The sequence below is a fragment of the Nyctereutes procyonoides genome, unplaced genomic scaffold (genome assembly GCF_905146905.1).
Source record: "Nyctereutes procyonoides isolate TBG_1078 unplaced genomic scaffold, NYPRO_anot_genome, whole genome shotgun sequence".
NCBI classification, from domain to species: domain Eukaryota; kingdom Metazoa; phylum Chordata; class Mammalia; order Carnivora; family Canidae; genus Nyctereutes; species Nyctereutes procyonoides.
Genome location: NW_026575133.1, coordinates 40,297,025 through 40,317,181, shown reverse-complemented (window position 1 = coordinate 40,317,181; position 20,157 = coordinate 40,297,025). Strand labels below are relative to the sequence as shown.

Below are 20,157 nucleotides of genomic sequence, written 5' to 3'. Positions count from 1 at the left end.
ATTTTGTTTTGTTTTGCTTGCTCGCTCGCTTCTCATCTTCCTTTTCCAAGTTTTACACACTGAGTGTATATTGCATGTGGAATAGTGCCTCTGAAAGAAATGACTTGTTTCTTCCCACAGTTCCCTGATTACTTACCCTGCTCGGTGATGCTGCAGCCAGCTCCGCAAGACATGGGGAAGGTTAGTGCAAAAAGAAAGGCCAGGGACTAATTCATGCCTTCAAATGACTTTTCAAAATAGCCTTTTCTCTGGGGAAAATTTCAAATGTGCACAAAAGTAGAGAGACATTATAATGAACCCATCACTTGTCTTCAGCAGCTGTTAGCCAGGACGGAGCCCATGGACAGAGTAGTAGGCCTACCCTTGGTGGGTCCCACAGAAATCAGGCAAAAACCAAATAACAAGTGTCTAGGGGGCCCATCCAAGGATGGCAGGCACTCTGGAGAACACGAGGCTAGCAAGAGGCAAAGGGAGAGTCTGGTGGGGTGGTTGTTCAGGAGGTTTAAAGAAGGCCTCCCCAGGAGGGTTAAGGAGGAGCCACACTATCCCAAGGGAGAGCCCCCCAGGCAGAGGGGACATGGCACATGGTGTGCCGGGGCTGGAGGAGCAGAGGGAAATGGCAAGAGTGGGTCAGAGGCGTGGGGAGGTGAAGGCTGTGTAGACTTTCAGTGAGATGGGAGCCTGCAGGGCTCTGAACGATAGGTGCTGACCTAGGCTTCCCAGGGGCACCCTGACCACTGCACTGAGAAGGGTTGGGTGGGCCAAGCATGAGCTCCCAAGGCAGGGGAGAAGCAAAGGGGCTGAGTGTGCACAAGGAGGAGTGACCATGGTGGGCAGGGGACTCTAAGCCATGAAGGAGGGCAGTGAGGAACAGGGGGAGAGGGTAAAGGTACCAGGACCCAGGATTGATCACAGGCCCCCTAAAGGGGAGGGCAGAGAGTGGCGGGGCTGCTTCAGAAGTACCAAGGGGTGTAGGCCAGAGGCCATGGTCTGGGCAGTGACTTCCAGTGTGGGGGTCTTGCCCCGTTGGTGGTTTGTGAAGTCAGTGTGGTGGATCAGGAGTGTCATCGGAGGGATCCCTGGGTGGCGCAGCGGTTTGGCCTGCCTTTGGCCCAGGGCGCGATCCTGGAGACCCGGGATCGAATCCCGCGTCGGGCTCCCGGTGCATGGAGCCTGCTTCTCCCTCTGCCTGTGTCTCTGCCTCTCTCTCTCTCTCTCTGTGTGACTATCATAAATAAATAAAAAAAAAATTAAAAAAAAAGGAGTGGCATCGGAGAAACATGGCATAGAATGAGATAGAATAAGATGGGAAATCTCAGAATGTGTTGCCCATAGCAAGACTCAGTGTTGCTTCACGAGAGCTGTTGCACACACATGTGTCTGCTTACGGGGCCACATGATAAACCTGGCTCCTTCCTGTGGTTGGTGGCCTGGTCCAGGAAAATGCAGGTGAGCTGAGGGTGGCCGAGCCAGAGGAGGACAAGGCCACTGAATCAGAGTGGGGGATGCTGGACCAGCCCGGGTGCTCTCTTTCCTCCGTCCCAAGAGAGGAGTAGCTGCAGGAAAGGGGGCCTGAACTGGGCCCTCAGGGGCCTAGGAGGGGACTGGCCAGAAGCCCGGAGGCCTCAGGCCTTTACAAGCTGAGTGACCCTGAGCTGGGGCGGAGCTGGGGTGGAGAGGACACGAAGGAGTTTGTCAAATACAAAATAGAGGGAGACAGAGAAGCATGAAGCCCTCAGGCAGAAGGAACAGTGTTATTTTTGATCCCAGGACCCTGAGATCATGACCTGAGCTGAAGGGAGACACTTAACCAACTGAGCCACCCAGGTACCCCCCACTTCCAGCTTCTTTAAAAAAGTTGGAATTGCCGCCAGTGCAGGGGACCCCATTTCAGCCTGGCCACCCCAGGACCCGGCACTGGCAGCCAGTGTGTTCGGTCGTGGACCCCTTGCTAGCCCAGTGAGCACCTGCGTCTATCCCCTGCTGTAGGCAGTGCAACGTCAGAGATACATACAGGTGGGGTCACATCTAGAGGGACAACTAAATGGAGGCAGAGCTAGACACTATACATGATCTCCCTGGGAGCTTGGGGCCACAGTGCACTTGTTGTCCGGATGTCATTCTTTCCTCACTCAGCAAGCCTAGCCTTAATGGGGTGGCCCTAAAAAGGACGAGGCTAAGACAAAAAGACAAGGTGCCACGTAACATGGGAGGTGTGACCCCATTCCAGCTCCCGGGAAGGGAGGTGCTGACTGAGCCTTGTCTCTTCTCTTGCTCCACTGCAGTGCTGTGGGGTCGACTTCGAGGTCAAGGCATTCGCCAGAGACAGCACAGAGGATGAAGAGGACAAAGTGCCCAAGAAGTAAGAGTACAGCTGCAGGAAAAGGCGTGGCCCCCGGGGTGGGAGTAGGGGGTCAGGAGCTGGGGTGGGAGGCTGCCCCTCACTTCCGCTCTGTGGCCTGCGAGGCCAGGGGGATGGGGCCTGCCCCGCCCAGGCAGCCAGGACGGAAGGATGTCTACACACGGGCAGGGGCAGTGGCTCACCATTTGGGGGAGGCAAAATGGCAGAGATGCTAGCAAGCTCAAGGTTCACATAAGCCTCTAGCAGCCCCCGGATTCTCTCCCTCTCGTTTGCTTCTTCTTCAGTAACTCCTCTGCTGTGATAAAATACACACAACATGAGGTTTACCATTTTAACCATTTCTGAGTGTGAACTTCGGAGGCATTAGTACATGCACTGTGTTGCACAGCCGTAGTTACAGCATAGCCACTCTCTGCACCCCACATTGTCTATACCCAGCATGTTTCATCACCCTGGACAGAGGCTCTCTCCCCAGCAGGCAGTGACTCCTGGCCCTTCTGCCCTCCCAGGCCCCGCTGTTCAGTTGTCTTCTTGTACCTGAACAAGGCCCTCGATCGTGCCCTCCACACTTTTTCCTCACATTCAACACACACACACCCGTGGAGGCTTGCTGTTGTAGTAAGTCACAGTGACGGAGAGCCTGGAGGCATGTCACCTAGGGCACTCAGCCCCCTACCCCCACCACGGGCTGTGCCCTGAGAGCTGAAGCCGAGAGTGACCCGGAGCAGGCCCACCAGCCCCATGCCACCCAGCTGGTGAAACCTCAGAGAAAGGACCAGAAAACAGGTCCTTGGGGCCCTCTCCCACCCCAACATGGGTTCCTTCCTCTTCTGGCTCACCCATTATCCCTTGGGAGCATTCCTGAAACATCACAGCGTGAGTACGGGGAGAGAGATCTAGAAGCCCCCCGAGGAGGCCTGGCAGTAACCCCAGAACTGTCTGCACTTTTCATCTGCAGGAGCTCCGTGCATTTACTGATCCGGAAAATACAGCATGCGCCATCGAAGATGGGTCCCCAGCCCCGAGCTGAGGCCGCCTGGCAGTTCTTCATGTCCGACAAGCCCTTGCACCTGGCTGTCTCCCTCAGCAAAGAGGTGAGCCGCTGGCTGGTGCTGTGTCCCTATTGTGAGCAGGCCCGGGGCAATCTGCTGTGGGTGCTGCAAGCCATGCTGTGTCGGGGCATAGTTAAAGCACCAACACTTGTGAACAATTGGCTTTTCTCATAACTTGGACTGAGTAAAGATGACCCTCAGACTAGGTCACTGCACTGCCAGTCCTGAGCAACTAGGGAGGAGCGTGGTGGTTTCCTCGTACCTCTGACGCAGGCGGTGTTTGTCCCCCCCCCCCCCCCCGCCTCACAGGGCCCCTTGAGTCTCATGTACTAGCACCGATGGGTGTGGTCTTGCAAATTTTTTACTTCCCTAGAAAATGTCAGTTTCAGTGTAATGGTGAAGGGGTGGCTGAGTCACCTGTGGATGTCATTTCTTTGTATGTCATTTCTTCATATGAAGAACCACTGGCGGAGGCTGTCTTGGGTCCCTCTGGTCACCGAGAGTTGTGCACACATGTTGGCAAAGTCTCAACATACCGACCGTGTGTGTATGCATGCCTGTGTGTGCACACATGCGTGACCTGTGCCCACCTAGGCCTAGGTCACATGCCCTCCTGGGGCAGAACTCCCCACTCATTCCCCCTCACTGCACTCACTCTGCCCCACACGGCCTTGTGGTTCCACCCAGGACCCCCATGGCTACCTCTGTCATGACTGTCAGGACTGGGTGTTCCAGGTGGGAGCACTCTTGCTCCCCTCTGCGCTCGTCACCGCTGTCCTCCTCAGCATGCCACAGAGGAGGTGGACCATGTTCTGGACCCCTCGCTAAAGGAAACCTGGTGCTATCGCTTTATCTTCCTTTGAGGTGTGGGAATTCAGCCACACTTGGAGGGTGAGGGTAAACCTAGAAAGCCCTGAGGTTAAAGATACCATCACACTCTGTTCCTCTTTTCTGACTTCCCTGCTAACTTTTTCAGATCTATTTCCACGGGGAGCCCATTACTGTGACTGTGACTGTGACCAATAACACAGAGAAGACAGTGAAGAAGATTAAAGCATTAGGTAGGAACTTCTCAAAAGAGGAAGGCAGAGTCTTCTAGAATTTCTCAGTCTGGTGGTATTTCCCCAGGGTCTCTCCTCTGGGCAGATAAGGCCCTCCTGGGTCTTTGGAACTGCCTGTTTATCTGTGTTGTCATGGAGAGAAGGAACTTACAGGAGGAAAGAGTTTCAAGTGTCACCTCATGCAACCTCCTGGCCAGCTTAGGGGCTGTCTGTTGTCTTGAAACGACATCTCTGACAGGCGATCCTCCATTATTCCATGCCGTGCCTTCCTGGAGGAGCCCCTTGCCAGATCCCGGGGGGAGCCACATGAGGAGTTTTCATTCTTGGACCAGAATTAATTTTTGTTGACAGAGGCAGCACAGTGTAGTGGGAAAAGCGCTAGAATGAGCACAGTGGGCCTAATTGTGGGCTCATGCTGTGTGAATCCCAGTTGACATCCACAGCACTGGTTCCTGGTCTACCTTCCTGGATTTTTGTGAAGCTCCAGGGATTAGAGTGCTTTTATAAATGATAAAGCCCTCCGGTCTCTGGTGCTGTTGCGTTAGTACGGTGTGATGGCCAAGCCTTGCCTGATACTACACTCGACGCATGTCCTGCCTGCTGTTCTACACATATTTCCATTTCTTCAGCTCAGAGGGCATCGAGGTACAGGGGATGGTCAGATGTCGTGGTCTTATAGGGGCTACATGAAAAAGACACGACCAGGGAGGGTGACCTCTACGTTCACCACTAACTCACTCAATGACTAAGACAAAGTCAGACTCATAGTTTGTGATGGTGACCAACTATCCTGGTTGGACCAGGATTTTCTTTTTCCTTTTCCTTTTTTTTTTTTTTTTTAAGTTTTTGTTTGTTTGTTTTAAGTAATCTCTACGTCCAATGTGGAACTTGAACTCATGATCCCTGAGATCAAGAGTTGTATGCTCTTCTGACTGAGCCAGCCAGGTGACCCTTGACCAGGATTTTCAGTGCTAAAATGGGCTAGTTCCAGGCAAATCAAGATGGTTGGTCACTTGTTTCACACACCACTTTCCTCTTCCTGGTGTGTGTGCATCATAGATAAGGTTCAGGAGTTTTGATGCATGCATACCTAAGAATTATTAGAGGGTTTCCCTGATGCTGATATGAATGCTTATAGCTTTGTTTTAGGTTGGTGTAGTTCATCTGCTTTCTATCTTTGTAGGACCTGGTATTATTTAGCATGTTAAATGTAGTGTCCAATACAGTGTTCCACAAAGTAACAGGATTGAGGAAGTATCATTTGATACTTTGATTTTTAAATTATTTCTCAAAGTTTTATGAGTTCTCACATCAAAGCCATTAAAATGTGAAAGAATTTGTCAAACTTTCAGAAGCAAGATGTTAGTAGCTTTTTATAGGCTGAGCACTGTGCTGAGCGCTTCACATAAGCTGTTTCTTTTAACCTTCAAATTTGATTTTAAGAGAGATTAAAAATTAGTTTTTTGGGACACCTGGGTGGCTCAGTGGTTTGGCGGCTGCCTTTGGCTCAGGGTGTGATCCTGGAGACCGGAGATTGAGTCCCACATCGGGCTCCCTGCATGGAGCCTGCTTCTCCCTCTGCCTATGTGTCTGCCTCTCTCTGTGTATGTCTCGCATGAATAAATAAATAAAATCTTTTAAAAAATTAGTTTTTTGATCATCACAACAACCATTAAGTTAGCTGAATTGTCATTCATTTTGCTAATGGGGAAATTGAGGCATAGAAGAGCTGTGTGATTCACCCCACAGCTGGCAGCTAAGCTGGTATTTGAGCCCAGGGAGTCCACCTTTTTTTTTTTTAAGATTTATTTATTTATTTATTTATTTATTTATTTATTCATTCATTCATTCATTCATTCATTAGAGACAGAGAGAGAGAGAAGGAGAAACACAGGCAGAGAGAAAAGCCGACTCCATACAGGGAGCCCGATGTGAGGCTCGATCCCAGAACTCCAGGATCATGCCCTCGACAGAAGGTGGACACTCAACCACTGAGCCACCCAGGTGTCCCAAGGGAGTCTACCTTCCTATCCACATGCACGAGTCAGGTCTATGCTGCCAGCAGGTGGTTTCTAGCTTGGATAATTGGAAGGAGGTGCTCATAAAATAATATAGTGGTATAAGGGGGCAGGTTTGGAGAAAGCACAAATGGTGAGTTCAAGTACACTTGGAAGGATATGCAAGGGTAGGTATGGTGTGGACTCAGCAGAGAGGAGTCTCCTAGGTGGTGCAGTTTTAGGGAGGCTGGCTCACAGGTGTGAGCTGCCCAGAGCAGGTTATTGGTGAACAGGAGTGGCCTGAGGACAGGACTCAGAAACCCCGGCCTTAAAGCCAAGCCTGAGAAGTACACTCCAACAGCCATTAGACAGGGAAGACCAACCATGTCCCTGGCAGGCAACATACACATGCGTGGAGGACCCCACATTGGATCACTCACCCCTGTCTTCCCTCTGCAGTGGAACAAGTGGCCAACGTGGTTCTCTACTCGAGTGATTATTATACCAAGCCGGTGGCCCAGGAGGAAACACAGTGAGTAGCTGGTTGGGTTTGTATTTCCTGGGTGGCTCAGGCTTCCTTGTCAAGTTCCCCTTTCGTTCACCCTGAAGGGGGAAGTAGGATGCTTGGCTTCCTTCCCCTTTTCTCACTTCAAGGGCTGCAAAGAAAGTTAGCATCTCAGTTGTGTTCTCACTCACAAGAGTTCTGAGAGCTCTCACTCACAGGGAATGATGGAAAGGAGAGAAACAAAGATTGAAATGGCACAGTGGGAACAGCTGGAACTTTCTGTTGCTCCTTGGAATAAGTCGGTAGGAATTTGATACTATTTCTGCCCCCAGAGCAGACAAGCAAATGATCTGTCAGTCCAGGCGAGTGTTCTCTGTCTTTTGATCTGCAACTCAATTTGCAAATGTAATACCAACGACAGCCAGATTCCAATGATATGTCAATTCTGAGCCTGGCATCATGAATCATTTCTCTCCCTTCATTAGAATCAAAAGCAGATGAGTATCCTGTGATGGTGTCTTCGTGCTGGAGCCAGACACCTGCTGAGTCTTGCTCCACGCTATTCATTCACACACAGGTTACTGGGGTGACGCGTCCTCCAGAGAGGGTCACTTGGGCAGGTCCTTTTCTCTTTGTCTCACGGATGTGTCGCAGCACTGTTGTATACAAAAAATATTACCAGAGCAACAGGAAGGGGACTGGTGATGAAAGACAAACTGATTCAGCAGGAGAACATGACGTAAACCTTAAAAGACAAATTTGGAATAAACTTACTCAATGCAGAGCTGGACCCAAGTTTAAATATAGGTCCAGAGGGGAGGGAGGCAGGAAAGAGCCGCAGCTCACTGGCTGCTCCCTTGGTGCTGGCCCGGGTCTGTTCTCCCCTGCAGGTGCATCCTCACACGTCCTCAGGTCCTGGGGTCTCCTTGGCTCGCTTTTTGGTGTAGGCTCAATGATGAAAGGAGAAAATTGCTCCCTGGCTGAGTTTTTCCCTCTTAAAGCCCATTAACTGGCCTTCTTTTCAGCAATTCAGTGCATTTTGGACCAAATGATTCCCAGGAAACTGGCGACTGTTGTAGGGTCCCCACAAGGGAGCCTGAAAGCTGAGCTAGATCGTGCTCACAGGTCTCAGACCAGAAGCCACTCAGAAGGCTGCAGAGCCTGAGTCATTGTCCTTGAGCCCTGGGGCTGACTCCTGGGTGGTGTTTTCAGGGCCGCTCCCTGCCTTCTCCTGGCTGGGCACCAGGAGGGAGGATGTGTCAGGAGGGTAACACGGGTTGTCGGCTGGCTGCATGGATGCTTCTGGGCACAGGTGTGGTACGAGCACACCAGTGAATGGCAGAGCCACCTCTGCAGCCTCAGATGCCATTCCATGAGCCAGGGATGCTCCAGTCCTGGAGAAACCCTCACTGTTGTATCCCCAGCTCCATCCCTGATCTGCAGACCCATGGTTTGGCATGGATTCCCTGTGTCTGTCAGAGGCTGAGACACCCACCACCTGACCAGTGACCCAGTGATCCAGTGACAGGGAAGAGCTAGGAGAGACAGAGCACATGTGCTTGAACCAAACCAGTCCAGTCCTCCTGGCTCACAGAGGGCCCCACCACACCCTCCTCAACAGCCCACTCCCTTGGGCACATGCCCATCCTCCTGATGGCAACAGCTCTGGGTGACAGGCGACTTCCAGCCTAGGCTTATTGCAGGCACTGGCCTCATGGCCTGCAGCCCACCATGTGGTCCTGAAGTCTCAGGAGGAGACTGACCTTTATGCTAGTCAGTCTCATTTAACCCCACAGAATACTCTAGAAATTCAGTGACTCAGAGGAGCAGGGACTTGAGGGAATGTCTTAATGTTGCCGCCAGCCTGTTTTGAGATGTCACTAATGTTTCTTGTAAGGCAAGTGCACAGATAACCTAAACTATCTTCCCCCTGGAAAATGCTTGATGGCAGATAGGGTCTTGTGGGACTGATGTGGCTTTATGGCCATAAGAATCGTTAGCGAAACAGCCTCTCTGTTCCTCTTCCTATAGAGAAAAAGTGCCACCGAACAGCACTCTGACCACGACACTGACGCTGGTGCCCTTGCTGGCCAACAACCGTGAAAGAAGGGGCATCGCCCTGGATGGGAAGATTAAGCATGAGGACACGAACCTTGCTTCGAGCACCATGTGAGTCCTTGTAACTCAGGAGATGGGCACCAAAGATTCAGTGCAGAGGTGGTGCTGGTCTGCTCCCCTTCTCATCTCACCCCCCCACCCCCCAGGCTCCCAGGCTCCCATGTAGCATGATGGCTGTCACTCCAGGCACAGAGTGCTGATTCAGTGATCTAAGCAGGCCCCACACTCCCACCCCTGATGTGACATGGTGGTTACAGGAATGGGCTCTGGGGGCAGCCTCATGCCAAACCCCTGCTCCACTGCTTACAGGTGGGCTACTCTGGGCAAATTACTTGGGCTGTTTGAGAACCTCAGTTTTCCTGTCTGTACAGTGGGGGTGCTGCTTTTTCTCATGGAGAGGGTTATAAGGATTATGGGCAATGACAATCCATGTAAAATGTGGTGCTTGGTACACAGTGAGCACTCCAGCAATGTCAGCCATGACCTTCTAAAAATATCATTAGCAAGTGTAGGTACCCTAAGCATAAAAACTGAGTAATGCAGGGGCACCCAGCTGGCCCAGTCAGTAGATCACACAGCTCTTGATCTCAGGGTCAGGGGTTCGAGCCCCATGGTTAGGCATGGAGCCTACTTAAAAAATAAGAATAAAAAAATAAACCAAGTAATGCAGGTAGCTGCATGAATAATGGAAATACCATTTATTCATTCCCACCAGCAAAGGTAAAGAACAAGAGGTTCTGATAGCTGCTGGTGTCAAATATGAATGAAGCTAAACCCTGATCTGCTGGCCCCAACTCAAAGAACCGCTCGCTGAATTTAGCCAGCAGATTCAGCACAAACTAGAGTGAGGCGTCAAGGTCAACTATCCACTGCCACTTCTCGCCATCCTTTGAGGCTTCCATTCCAGAGCATGTCTGTTGGTGAGTGCTGAGTGTTTGGGGGAGAGCCATACCCCAGGCCCAAAGCCCACTGCCAGCCATCCCCTGTGTGATGCTCGGGGGCTCCCTCAGTGGTCCGGTAGCCGCCTCCAAGGTGATGCCATCCGGAAGAGGCTCTCCTGTTTGACCTCCGTGACCCCATAGCTCAGTAGCACATCTTCTCAGAGACAGTAGTGGGGGTCAGCAAACATTTGGCAGAAGGCCAGAATCATGGGAGGGAGTCCAAGGATTTTTTGAGGATAATTTGCCAAGTTGGTATGTTCGATTCTAAGGCACTTTGGTGGAGGTCTGGAGAGTGATTGAGGGACACCAGACCAGGTTCATGGCAATCACGACATCAACAGTATGTTTGTAAAAACGTTGTACGATCTGTGGACTATTTTGCAAACATGTAAGCCTTTTGCGAGGAAGGTGAATTTATACTCATTTTATGAATATGGGAATTGAAGTTCAGCCAGGAGAGGCTTGACTAAGGTCACCTGGTCAGTTAATGACAGAGCAAAGTCCTCTCCTCATTTACCTGAGTCCCTCATTTACCCCCAGCATCAGGGCTGCCTTCCAGCGTTCTGGAAAGTGACCATCACAGCAGAACCTGGATTAACCAATCTCTGTGTGTGCATGTGTGTGTGTGTGTGTGTGTGTGTGTGTGTGAAAGAGAGAGAGAGAGGTTGAGAGAGAGTGAGTGGGGAGTGCAGAGAGACTCTCGCATTCAAGGAAGATGGCAGAGGGCATACTCAGGCATGGGATGAAGCACCTCCTCTCCCCCAGCTGTTAAGTCAGGCAGCCAGTCCAGCAACGGGGTGGGGTCTCAGACTTGCAACCCCCTTTTTGTCCCCTTTGGTGGCAATCTCTCTTGACGGACTGTCTACATTCCATGATTCCAGATAAAGGTATTTGCCCTCCACAAGAGCTCCAGGCACTGATGAGCCAATGGAGTCTTTGGAGGGTGTCACAGCCCTGGGGGCAAGGTCCAATGAGCCTCCCATGGGGGGGGGGTCCCTGGGCTGGAGTCTGTGGGCCTGCAACCTGCCCTGCATTCTCAGCCCCTCCTCAGACCTGTCATGGTCTGCCTTCCTCAAGCCTTCAGCTTTCTTGGCCATGTGGTCTGTTGTCATTCACATTGTTCTAGCTAGCATGTCACGATGTTTTTTCAGACCGTAACTCCTGTGACTGGGCATCCTGAAATACTTCATGTCCTTGCAACGGACCACAAATGAGATAATAATCTGTGTTACAATGCCCAGCATGGTGCCTGTCAAACAGTAGAACCTGGAATGGAGTCTCTATTGGGGAAAGTTAGCACTCTCTTTGGGGGCACAGGCGATGGCCTCATGCACCGCGTTCATTCACTTCAACATGATGCTGGTTGCTGGGGACACAGGGCCAGAGCACGAAGGAGGGAGACTCATGCTGATGGCAGGTATCCAGGAAGGCTTCACAAAGGAAGGTCAACTTCAGCTTGAGGTCTTAACAGAGCCAAGGAGGGAGGCATTCCAGGGCAGGCTTGTGTTTGGCAAGCCTGGCACACGGGAGATGCTGGGGCATAGTAGGGCATGAGGTGGCAAAGGCAGGCAAAGGTCAGTTCACAGATTGCCTGCCAGGCCATGCTGAGGCTTGACCCTAGGAAAGCTCTCTGGCTGCAGTGTCCGAGAGCTCAGGGAAGGGGCCAGGCCTGTGGGAGGTAAGTTACTGAGATAATATAGGCAGGAAAAGCCTATGGAGGACTCAGTGGTTGGCCAGGGATGGCAGGTGGGGCAGAGGAAGGAGCCGAGGAAGATGGCGAGGTGGGGGGGCAGGGGTTGATTTCTGGAACCACCATCTGGCAGGTGGATGAACATCAGTGGAGGCAGAGCAAGAAGAACCAGGAAGCACCCTCTGCCTTCTGAACTTGCAGGGGGGGAAATCCCAAGCTACAATGCAGGAAAGGAATCCCACTTCCTGACTATGGAAACTTCTAGGACTTTGACAGCATGGTTGAATTTACGAGTTCCTTAAGAAGATGCCCGCATTATGATAGGCTTGTCTGGAGGTGAGGGGTGTGTTCATCTAGTCTTTGCTCACTGCTGCTCCTCTGAATTCTTCTGCTTTTCTTTTCTTTTTGAGCAGAATAAAGGAGGGCATAGACCGGACTGTCCTGGGCATCCTGGTGTCTTACCATATCAAGGTGAAACTCACAGTGTCAGGGTGAGTGTCCAAGAGCCAATGCCATGGGCTCTGTCTTGGCCTCTCCCCTTCCTTTCCTGAATGACTGGGAGCCAGAAAGAAGAAAGATCTACAAATTCTATGGATGACCAACTAGAGTTTTGGCGAGATCCTATTTATCTCATCAGTTCTGTTTGATATGACATCACATGGGAAAAACAGTCAAAGAGCAAACTACAAAATAAGTTAGTACTACTTGGGAAAAGTGAGTGTGTATTTGCTCATGCACTGTAAGTTGATACACAAAGAAGGGAAGTCAGTTTATTGCTACATCTCACTTCAGGAAAGAATGGCTGCCGCCTAACGAATTCTCGGTAGATCTTCATTTTTTGCATCCTAGGGGGAAAAAACTTGAATTCTCATTTTCCTTTCAAATCCCACTGCCAACGTTTCTGGCCTTTTACTTCAATGAGCCATCAAAGGCAAGTCCACGCACATATTCCGTGAGCCACGCACAATCAAGAGCTCCCCAGTTTTGGTTGGGACAACAAAGTAGAGCACGGGTAGATTTTACAAATTGTGTTACCATAGTGTTTGTAGTTGTAGGGTCTTCCAAAGTGCGTAGATTACCTTTGGATCTAGGACGGTAGGGGTCAAGGTAAGTGAATAGCAGGTATTCCACAATGACCTTTATTTTTCATTCTTGAACATCAGGGCTCAGACCTAAGTGATTCCTCCTTTTAGCTAATCCACTTGAGAAAGAGATGAAATCACAAATGGAGAGGAATAGTCCAGTTGAATGAGATGGGATGCAAAGATCCCGTGAGCTGTGAGTGCAGAGCATGCTTGGGACATGTCCACCTCTGAATAATGGTAAATAGAGTCCTGTAACCATTGGGACAGTCACCAGCACTGTTTGCTTTTGTTTCCTAGCTTTCTGGGAGAGCTCACCTCCAGGTAAGCCTTGTCACCTTCCTTCTCTGCTTGATTCCCAAGGTATCACAGGGAACCAGTCTGGGGTTCAAAACAGTAGCTCAGAGGTGTTATGAAACGATGCCCACTGCCTTCTGGATGCATCATGCAAAGGTGTGAGGCTGGGGATGTTTCTTCGAGACCAAAGCTGAGCCTCCCCTGGGGAGGACACACGCACACACGCACACTCAGAAAACTGGCACGCTCCAGGCAGCGGCCTTTGTGTCTGTGTCTAACATGAAGCTCACATTCTGAACCATTTAAAAATGTGCAATGTAGTAGCATCAAGGAGACATTTAAAATGTTGTGTAATGATCACCACTGTCTGGTTCCTTTGTGTTTTTACCACCCCAAAAGGAAACCCTATACCTATTAAGTGGTCTCTGCCATTCTCCCCTTTTCCTAGTCCCTGGCCACCGTTAATCTTTCTATCTCTACGGATTTGCCTATTCTGGATATTTCATAAAGGGAATCACAGGATGGGTCCTTGGGTAACCAGCTTTTTCCCCTGAGTGTCATGTTTTCCAGGTTCATCTGTGCTATAGCATGTGTCAGTTTTTCATTCCTTTTTATGGCTGAGGAATACTCCATGGTACACAGAGTGACCACATTTGGGTCCTCCATTCATCCACTGGTGGACGTTTGGGCTACTATGAATGGTAACAGCTACGTTTCTCAAATCATGCCCAAAGCAGCAGGCCCAAATTTGTGTTTGAGGCAGGCCCTGACCTCACATACTCCTTCACTCTGCCTCTTACCATCTCCTTCCCTCACATGAAAGCCAGGCCCCACCTGCACTGGGGTCTGACCAAAGCTGTAACCGTGTAGGAGGCGGTGGGTCCTAGGTGAAGTGAGGAGAGACCCTTGCTTTTTTACAACTTCTTTTCATTCTTCCTTGGTCCAGATTTGCCTTCTGTTCTCCTTCCCGACTCCTTCCCTTCCTTCTTTTTCTAGAAATTGCAAGGCACCCTGACGCCCTTCCGCTTCTGGAATTTGGCAGGTGCTGCTCATTCCTCTTCTGCTCCCTAGCAAGCGACCATGTGACTGTTAATATAGAGTTCACATATAAAAAGTCGTGTACATTTTTGCAAGTTTTTTTTTTTCTCTGAAACTATCCTCTCTCCAGGATTTCACCCCTCCTTGACCCACAATAGCATGTCTCTGGACCTAACAACCAGGAGAAGGGGAATCTACCAAACCTAGCTGCCTCCGCCATGCCGAAGTGAAGTTTCTGGACCACATTCCAGGGAATACATTTAAAATTCCTCCTTGACCACTTCCTGATTTCTGGTTTGTTTTGTTTTGAATCTCACTGAATCCTCTTGCAGCGTTGAGTCTCTGCAGCCACAGCCCTTCTCTGTGTGCTTTATACAATCTTGTATGTGTTCTCACCCATGTGCATTTTTTTTTCCAGTGAAGTGGCAACTGAGGTGCCTTTCCGCCTCATGCACCCCCAGCCCGAGGACCCAGGTCAGTCGCGCATTGTCTCAGCTTTCTCTAGTCATTTCCTCCATGCAGATTTCTTATTCATTGCTAGTGGTCCCTGAGCACGGCCCTGGGTCTGGACACCACGAGGTGATTGCTTGTCATCCTCAAATGCTGCCCTGGACCAGCCCCCAGAGGCATGCTCATCTCCTCTGCCATGAGCCATGGCTTGTCCACTCATTTAGCATGTTGGGGACAGAGCATCCCCAACCTTGAACATGGACTTTCTTGTTTAGTCTTATCAGGGATGACTTAGAAGCAGAAGCTCTTGGTGTTAAAAAAAAAAAAAAAAAAAAAAAAAAGAAGAAGAAGCTCTTGGTGTTGAACTGGATTGAAATTTAAAGAGAATTTAAGTGAAATATATATTTGAGAGGCTGAGGCTTTTGCCTTTCATTTGGAATCATTAACAGGCATTCAGAAGATGAGTATTTTTTGACAGTGATGATTGTGATGAGAGTACAGAAAATACTAGAAAGAAGTGTCAGGTCGTGGGCAGCCCAGGTGGCTCAGTGGTTTAGCGCCGCCTTCAGCCCAGGGCCTGATCCTGGAGACCTGGATCCATCCCGACCATGTCGGGCTCCCGGCTTCTCCTTCTGTCTGTGTCTCTGCCTCTCTCTCTGTCTCTCTCTCTCTCCGTCTGTCTGTCTCATTAATAAATAAAATCTTTAAAAAAATAAAAAAAAAAAAGAAGTGTCAGGTCGGGTTCCTTGGCTCCTTTGAATTGCAAATCCATTGGCTCTTGTATGGATGTCTGAAGTAAATGAAGCAAAGGTTGTATGACTCTGTAAATAAAGAGTGAACCACTGGACTGTGTATGTCAGTAGGTAAGTAGTGTGGTATATGAATTAGATCTCGATATGGCTTTTTTAAATATGTATTTTTTAAAGATTTTATTTATTTGAGAGAGAATGTGAAAGCATGAGCAGAGGGAGAGGGAGAAGCAGACCTTTCGCTGAGCAGGGAACTCAATGCAGGGCTTGATTCCAGGACCCTGGGATCATGACCTGAGCTGAAGGCAGATGCTTAACTGACTGAGCCACCCAGGCACCCCTTAAATATGTGTTTTTAAAGATTCGTTTTTATTTATTTGGGAGAGAGAGTGAGAGCAGAGGGAAGAGCAGAGGGAGGTGGACAAGCAGACTCTGTGCTGAGTGAGGAGCCCCATGTGAGGCTTAATCTCATGACCTAGAGACCAGGACCAGAGCTGAAATGAAGAGTCATATACTCCACTGACTGAGCCACCCAGGCACCCAGCCATATGGCTCTTTTAAAGAAAGTAAATGGAGCAGCAAAGTAATGTAGTGTAATCCCAGAAATTCTGGGGGAAAATTCATTGTGTTCATGTTAAAGTGGCTTTGTTGACAGGAAAGGAAATTGTACTTGTGTGAATGAGAACCCTCCATAGTTATAGTATCAAAGAATATTTCTAGTAAAAGTGCTAAAATGGGGCACCTGGCTGGTTCAGTTGGAAGAGCATGTGACTTATCTCAAGACTGAATTTCAGCCCCACATTGGGCATAGAGATTATTATTATTTTTTTAAGGTGGTATAAATAAGCAAGATTTATTTTTCTTATACTTTATAGCTTTTTGTATCTTGATTATGAAATAACCTTTAAACACTAGAATGATCCCCCCTATTCATTTTGGGTTTGTCTCGAAAATAGTTTGTCTCAAAGTATTTTTCCAAACATTTTGGATTCAAATAGTCCATGTACTTTGGGGAAAAAGTAGTCTGGCCACATTTTTTAAAATTCATATCTGCTGGTACCATTCAGATACTTTTTTTTTTTTTTAAACTATGTGAGATTGAAAGGCATTCTGGTCCCTTTCAAGGACATTTTAAAAGAATAGTTTAAAACTATGACCTGAGGGGATGCCATCGTTTATGCCAGATTGTTTTCTGGAGCTGTGAACAGACTTTTCAACTTCACTTGGAGGGGAAGTGGGGCTCTTCCTTTTCTGGGCATGATGACATTTTCATGTTCCAGTCATTATGGCCCTTACATTGAACATACCACCATGTCAAGAGTAAACAACGATCTTTTGTACTGTGAGATTTCAGGGAGAAAGGACAGATCACCCCGTGGCCTCGAAATTCTGACTTCTAGAGCTTCGAGTTGCAGGACTTCCATCCACAGGAGTGCTTATGTCTTACGTGCCTCGTTGCCGGTTCTGAGTCTACACAGGAAGACAAAGCAGAACAAGCATTAAGTTGTGGCTCAGAAGCTCTGCCAGGACCAGGGACCGAGCAATTTATACCTACTAGGGATGAGGGGAATGCTACCAAGTTTTCGTTATCCCTGCAAGAGCGTCCACAATGGAAGGCAGGTGTTGATGTGATTCTCTTTCAGGCTGATGGTCCCAGTTAGTATAATTATGCTAGCACGTGGGGGTCCAGGACGGTTCCTGCCCAGGGGCCTCCCTCCGTCTCCTGTGGTTAGCAGCTCACATAGACACTTCCCTCCCAGGGCCTGAGAGACAAGAGCAGTGGCTCCACTGTGGTGCTCCCGAAAAGTCCTCCGGCGTCGATCACCTAGCTCTTGCGGGCTCTCCACTGAGGGTTACCGTACTTTACCAGGCAGACAGAAAACTAAACGAGCACACGAACAACAAAGAACCGTTCAAATGAATAGCAGTAAATCAGGGACTGCAAAACACATCTGAAAATATAACCCAACCACAAAGTGATCAATGTGTTCACAGAGAAACCAGACCCTGAGGGGCCCGGGAGTGGTTCCCAAGCTCCAGCGCACACCCCAACCACGGGTGGGGCTGGTTAGACGTCCGGTCCCAGAACTCACCCTTTGTGAGCCGGACAAGCCGACGTGCAGGTGTCAGATGGGTCCGGAGGGTGGGTTGTAACAGCACCAGGACTGTGCTCTCTCCACGGAGTCCAAAGGACACGAAGGGAGAAATGCTTTGAAAAAAGAAAGCATCCCAGAGGTGAGGGTGGGGCTTCTCCTGGTTAAGGAGGTGAAGGCAAGGCACTCTGACACGGAGGCCATGGTTCAGATGTGCAGGGAGAGAGGCTCTGGCAGCTGGCAAAGGCAAAGGGCAGGGGTGACACGTGGTTGTTGTGAAATGCATGTATCTAGGCTTCTTTTCCCTCCAACTATAAAGTCACCAAGATAAGGGAGAAATTTTCAAGGTGCAGCTATTATGCAGAATTTATGCTGATAGGGGCGCCTGGGTGGCTCAGTCAGTTCAGCCTCTGACTCCTGATTTCGGCTCAGGTCATGATCTCAGGGTCCTGAGTTGGAGACCCACTTTGGGCTCTGTGCTCAGCAGGAAGTCAGCTTGAGATTCTCTCTCTCTCTCTCCCTTTCCCCCTGCCCCTCCCCCTGCTCACGTGAGTATTCTCTTTCACTCTCTAAAAAGAAAAAAAAAAGAATTTATGCTGATAATTCTTTCTCTTTATTTCACGCTTACAGCTATGGCAAAGGAAAGGTGAGCCCCTGCCCTGAGCTTCCCTGTGTCCTATGACTTCCTCCGCACACACAAACCCCCTTTGGGGTCTTTTTATACACACCGCATGCTCTGAACACCGCCCCAGGCTCTGGTTTTCCTGTGCTCCCAGTACTTCGGCTTGCACGTGCACACACCTGCACCCTCGGTTATGCCGGTATGCGTGTCTGCTCTGTGGGTTCCTTCATTTTCTCTCCCTTGTGTTTGTTAAAGAGACTTTACATGGACAGCTGTGAGGAGAGCAGCTTGGTCCGTGCTCCATCATGTAGGAGAATCCTGATCGGTCCCTCTGTTGCAAAAGGAAGACCAAGGATCTTGCTTTGCTTGAGATTTCACTGCAAGCTTCAAAGAGCGTGCCGTGATCGAAATGTTCCTTGTTCTCTTTTAGTTTTCAGGATGAAAATTTGGTTTTTGAGGAGTTTGCTCGCCAAAATCTGAAAGACTTAGGAGATGCTGAGGAGGGGAAGAAAGACCGGGAGGCCATGGATGAGTGAAGAGGTCGGTCGACCTGGACGCTGGGAAACAGTAGTTCAAGCAGGATGAGCCAAACGCTACAGTTAGCCCTTTAGTTAGGCTAAATACCAAAGTGTGAGTCTTCTTCATAGAAATAAAGTTTGTTCGGCTGTGATCTGATTCCGGCTGGCTTGTTGCTGAGGCTGAGTGATGTCACTGACTCCTGGGAGCTGCAGCCCTGGGGTCTTTGTGTCTCAGGTGGGGGAGGGAAGGATCTAGAAAGAAAGCGCTGGCTCATTGAGGCGAGAACACGTCCCAGGTTTGGTGTGCTCACCCGGCGGAGCCTGGTACTTTCTCCAGGAGTCCTGGGGATAAACTGCTTCCCTGGAAACATATGGGGGCAGGGGAGAACAGTGTTTCAAGTTACCTGGCCAAGCTCCATGCCCCCCCCCAAGAGCCTCCTGAGATAAACAAGGCAAAGGACAAGTGTGGCCAAAACACTCTTCATCACTAATTTGACGTTCGGTCCAAGTCCCTGTTTGAGTCCCTGTTGGTTGGTTAAGTCTCTCTTGAGAGCAAGCAACAGAGTCAGATTTGGCTAGTTTAAGGGGAAACAGGAAATGCACTGGGAGGGCCTTGGAGGGGTTCAGGGAACGGGATTAAAGGAAGAATCTGAGTACCCACATCAGGTGCACGGGAATCAGAAGCTCCCCGGGCTGCCCAGGGCCTCAGGGTCCTGCTCTCCAGGCAGATATTGTCACAGAATGGTGCCCTCAGTCTCTGGGGTTCTGGTTCCAGTGTGCAGGTCCTGGGCAGGAGAATCTGGCCCACCCAGCTTTGGTCAGGTAGATCAAGGCCCTGTGGCCAGTGATGGCAGCACCAGCCCTAGGGACCCTTTGTCCTGGAGGAGGGGGCTTGTTAGAGTGTCTTCATGGAGGCTGGGGGAGGGGAAAGGCTGCTCTGTGTCTGGGAGGGAGGTGGAGTTGATGTGGAGATGGGATGATGGTGGAGGTGCCAGGGCTCTGTCCTTGAGTCCCCTTCCTGGCTCAGGGCACACACCACTCTGGGGGGCTGCTGCCAAGGGCCAGGGAGGGGCTGGGGGAGGTGCAGGCTCTGGTCTATGCTTCAGGGGAGTAGGATCAAAGGGGTTTGCAGAGTTCTGCACAGGTCAGCGCCCTCACAGAAGGTAGGAGGGTGAATGGGAGGGGACACATGGGTGGGGTCAGGTCCCCAGGACCAGGAGCCGTGGCAGAGGGCAGGACCTTAGCATGGGCTCCATGCACACAAAGGCTCCCACATCTGGGGTTGTTCAGCAGGACAGGCTGGCTTGTGTCCTGAGGACTGGGATCCAGTCTGGAGGCTCCACTTGGGAACCTTGGACAGGATCCCACATACACAAAGCAAGGTGTGGACTCAGGTGTTGAGTTTTAGGTATCCTGATATTGACAGGGATGAGGATTCATTTCTAGAGATGGATTAATCATAAAATCATCATCATAATAATAATACAAAAGGCAGAAGACTGGGCCTTTGGCCTGTGGGTTTGCAGGGTCAGACACAATTTCTCCTTCGTGTTTTCTCCGATTCCAAGGAACAGTACCCTCC

General features: G+C 50.0%; 1 protein-coding gene across 1 annotated transcript in view; it reads left to right on the top strand.

Moving 5' to 3' along the window:
* Window positions 1-18,732, top strand: part of SAG (S-antigen visual arrestin) — a 30,510-nt gene extending 11,778 nt beyond the window's left edge. The window contains exons 5-15 of the mRNA XM_055300224.1: window positions 121-180; window positions 2,286-2,362; window positions 3,321-3,456; window positions 4,391-4,475; window positions 6,932-7,004; window positions 9,009-9,146; window positions 12,140-12,217; window positions 13,109-13,132; window positions 14,562-14,617; window positions 18,066-18,081; window positions 18,488-18,732. Of these exons, the coding sequence (XP_055156199.1) occupies window positions 121-180; window positions 2,286-2,362; window positions 3,321-3,456; window positions 4,391-4,475; window positions 6,932-7,004; window positions 9,009-9,146; window positions 12,140-12,217; window positions 13,109-13,132; window positions 14,562-14,617; window positions 18,066-18,081; window positions 18,488-18,593 (849 nt within the window). The 3' untranslated portion in view covers window positions 18,594-18,732. The remainder of the gene's footprint in view (window positions 1-120; window positions 181-2,285; window positions 2,363-3,320; window positions 3,457-4,390; window positions 4,476-6,931; window positions 7,005-9,008; window positions 9,147-12,139; window positions 12,218-13,108; window positions 13,133-14,561; window positions 14,618-18,065; window positions 18,082-18,487) is intronic.
* The last annotated feature ends 1,425 nt before the right edge of the window (window positions 18,733-20,157 follow it).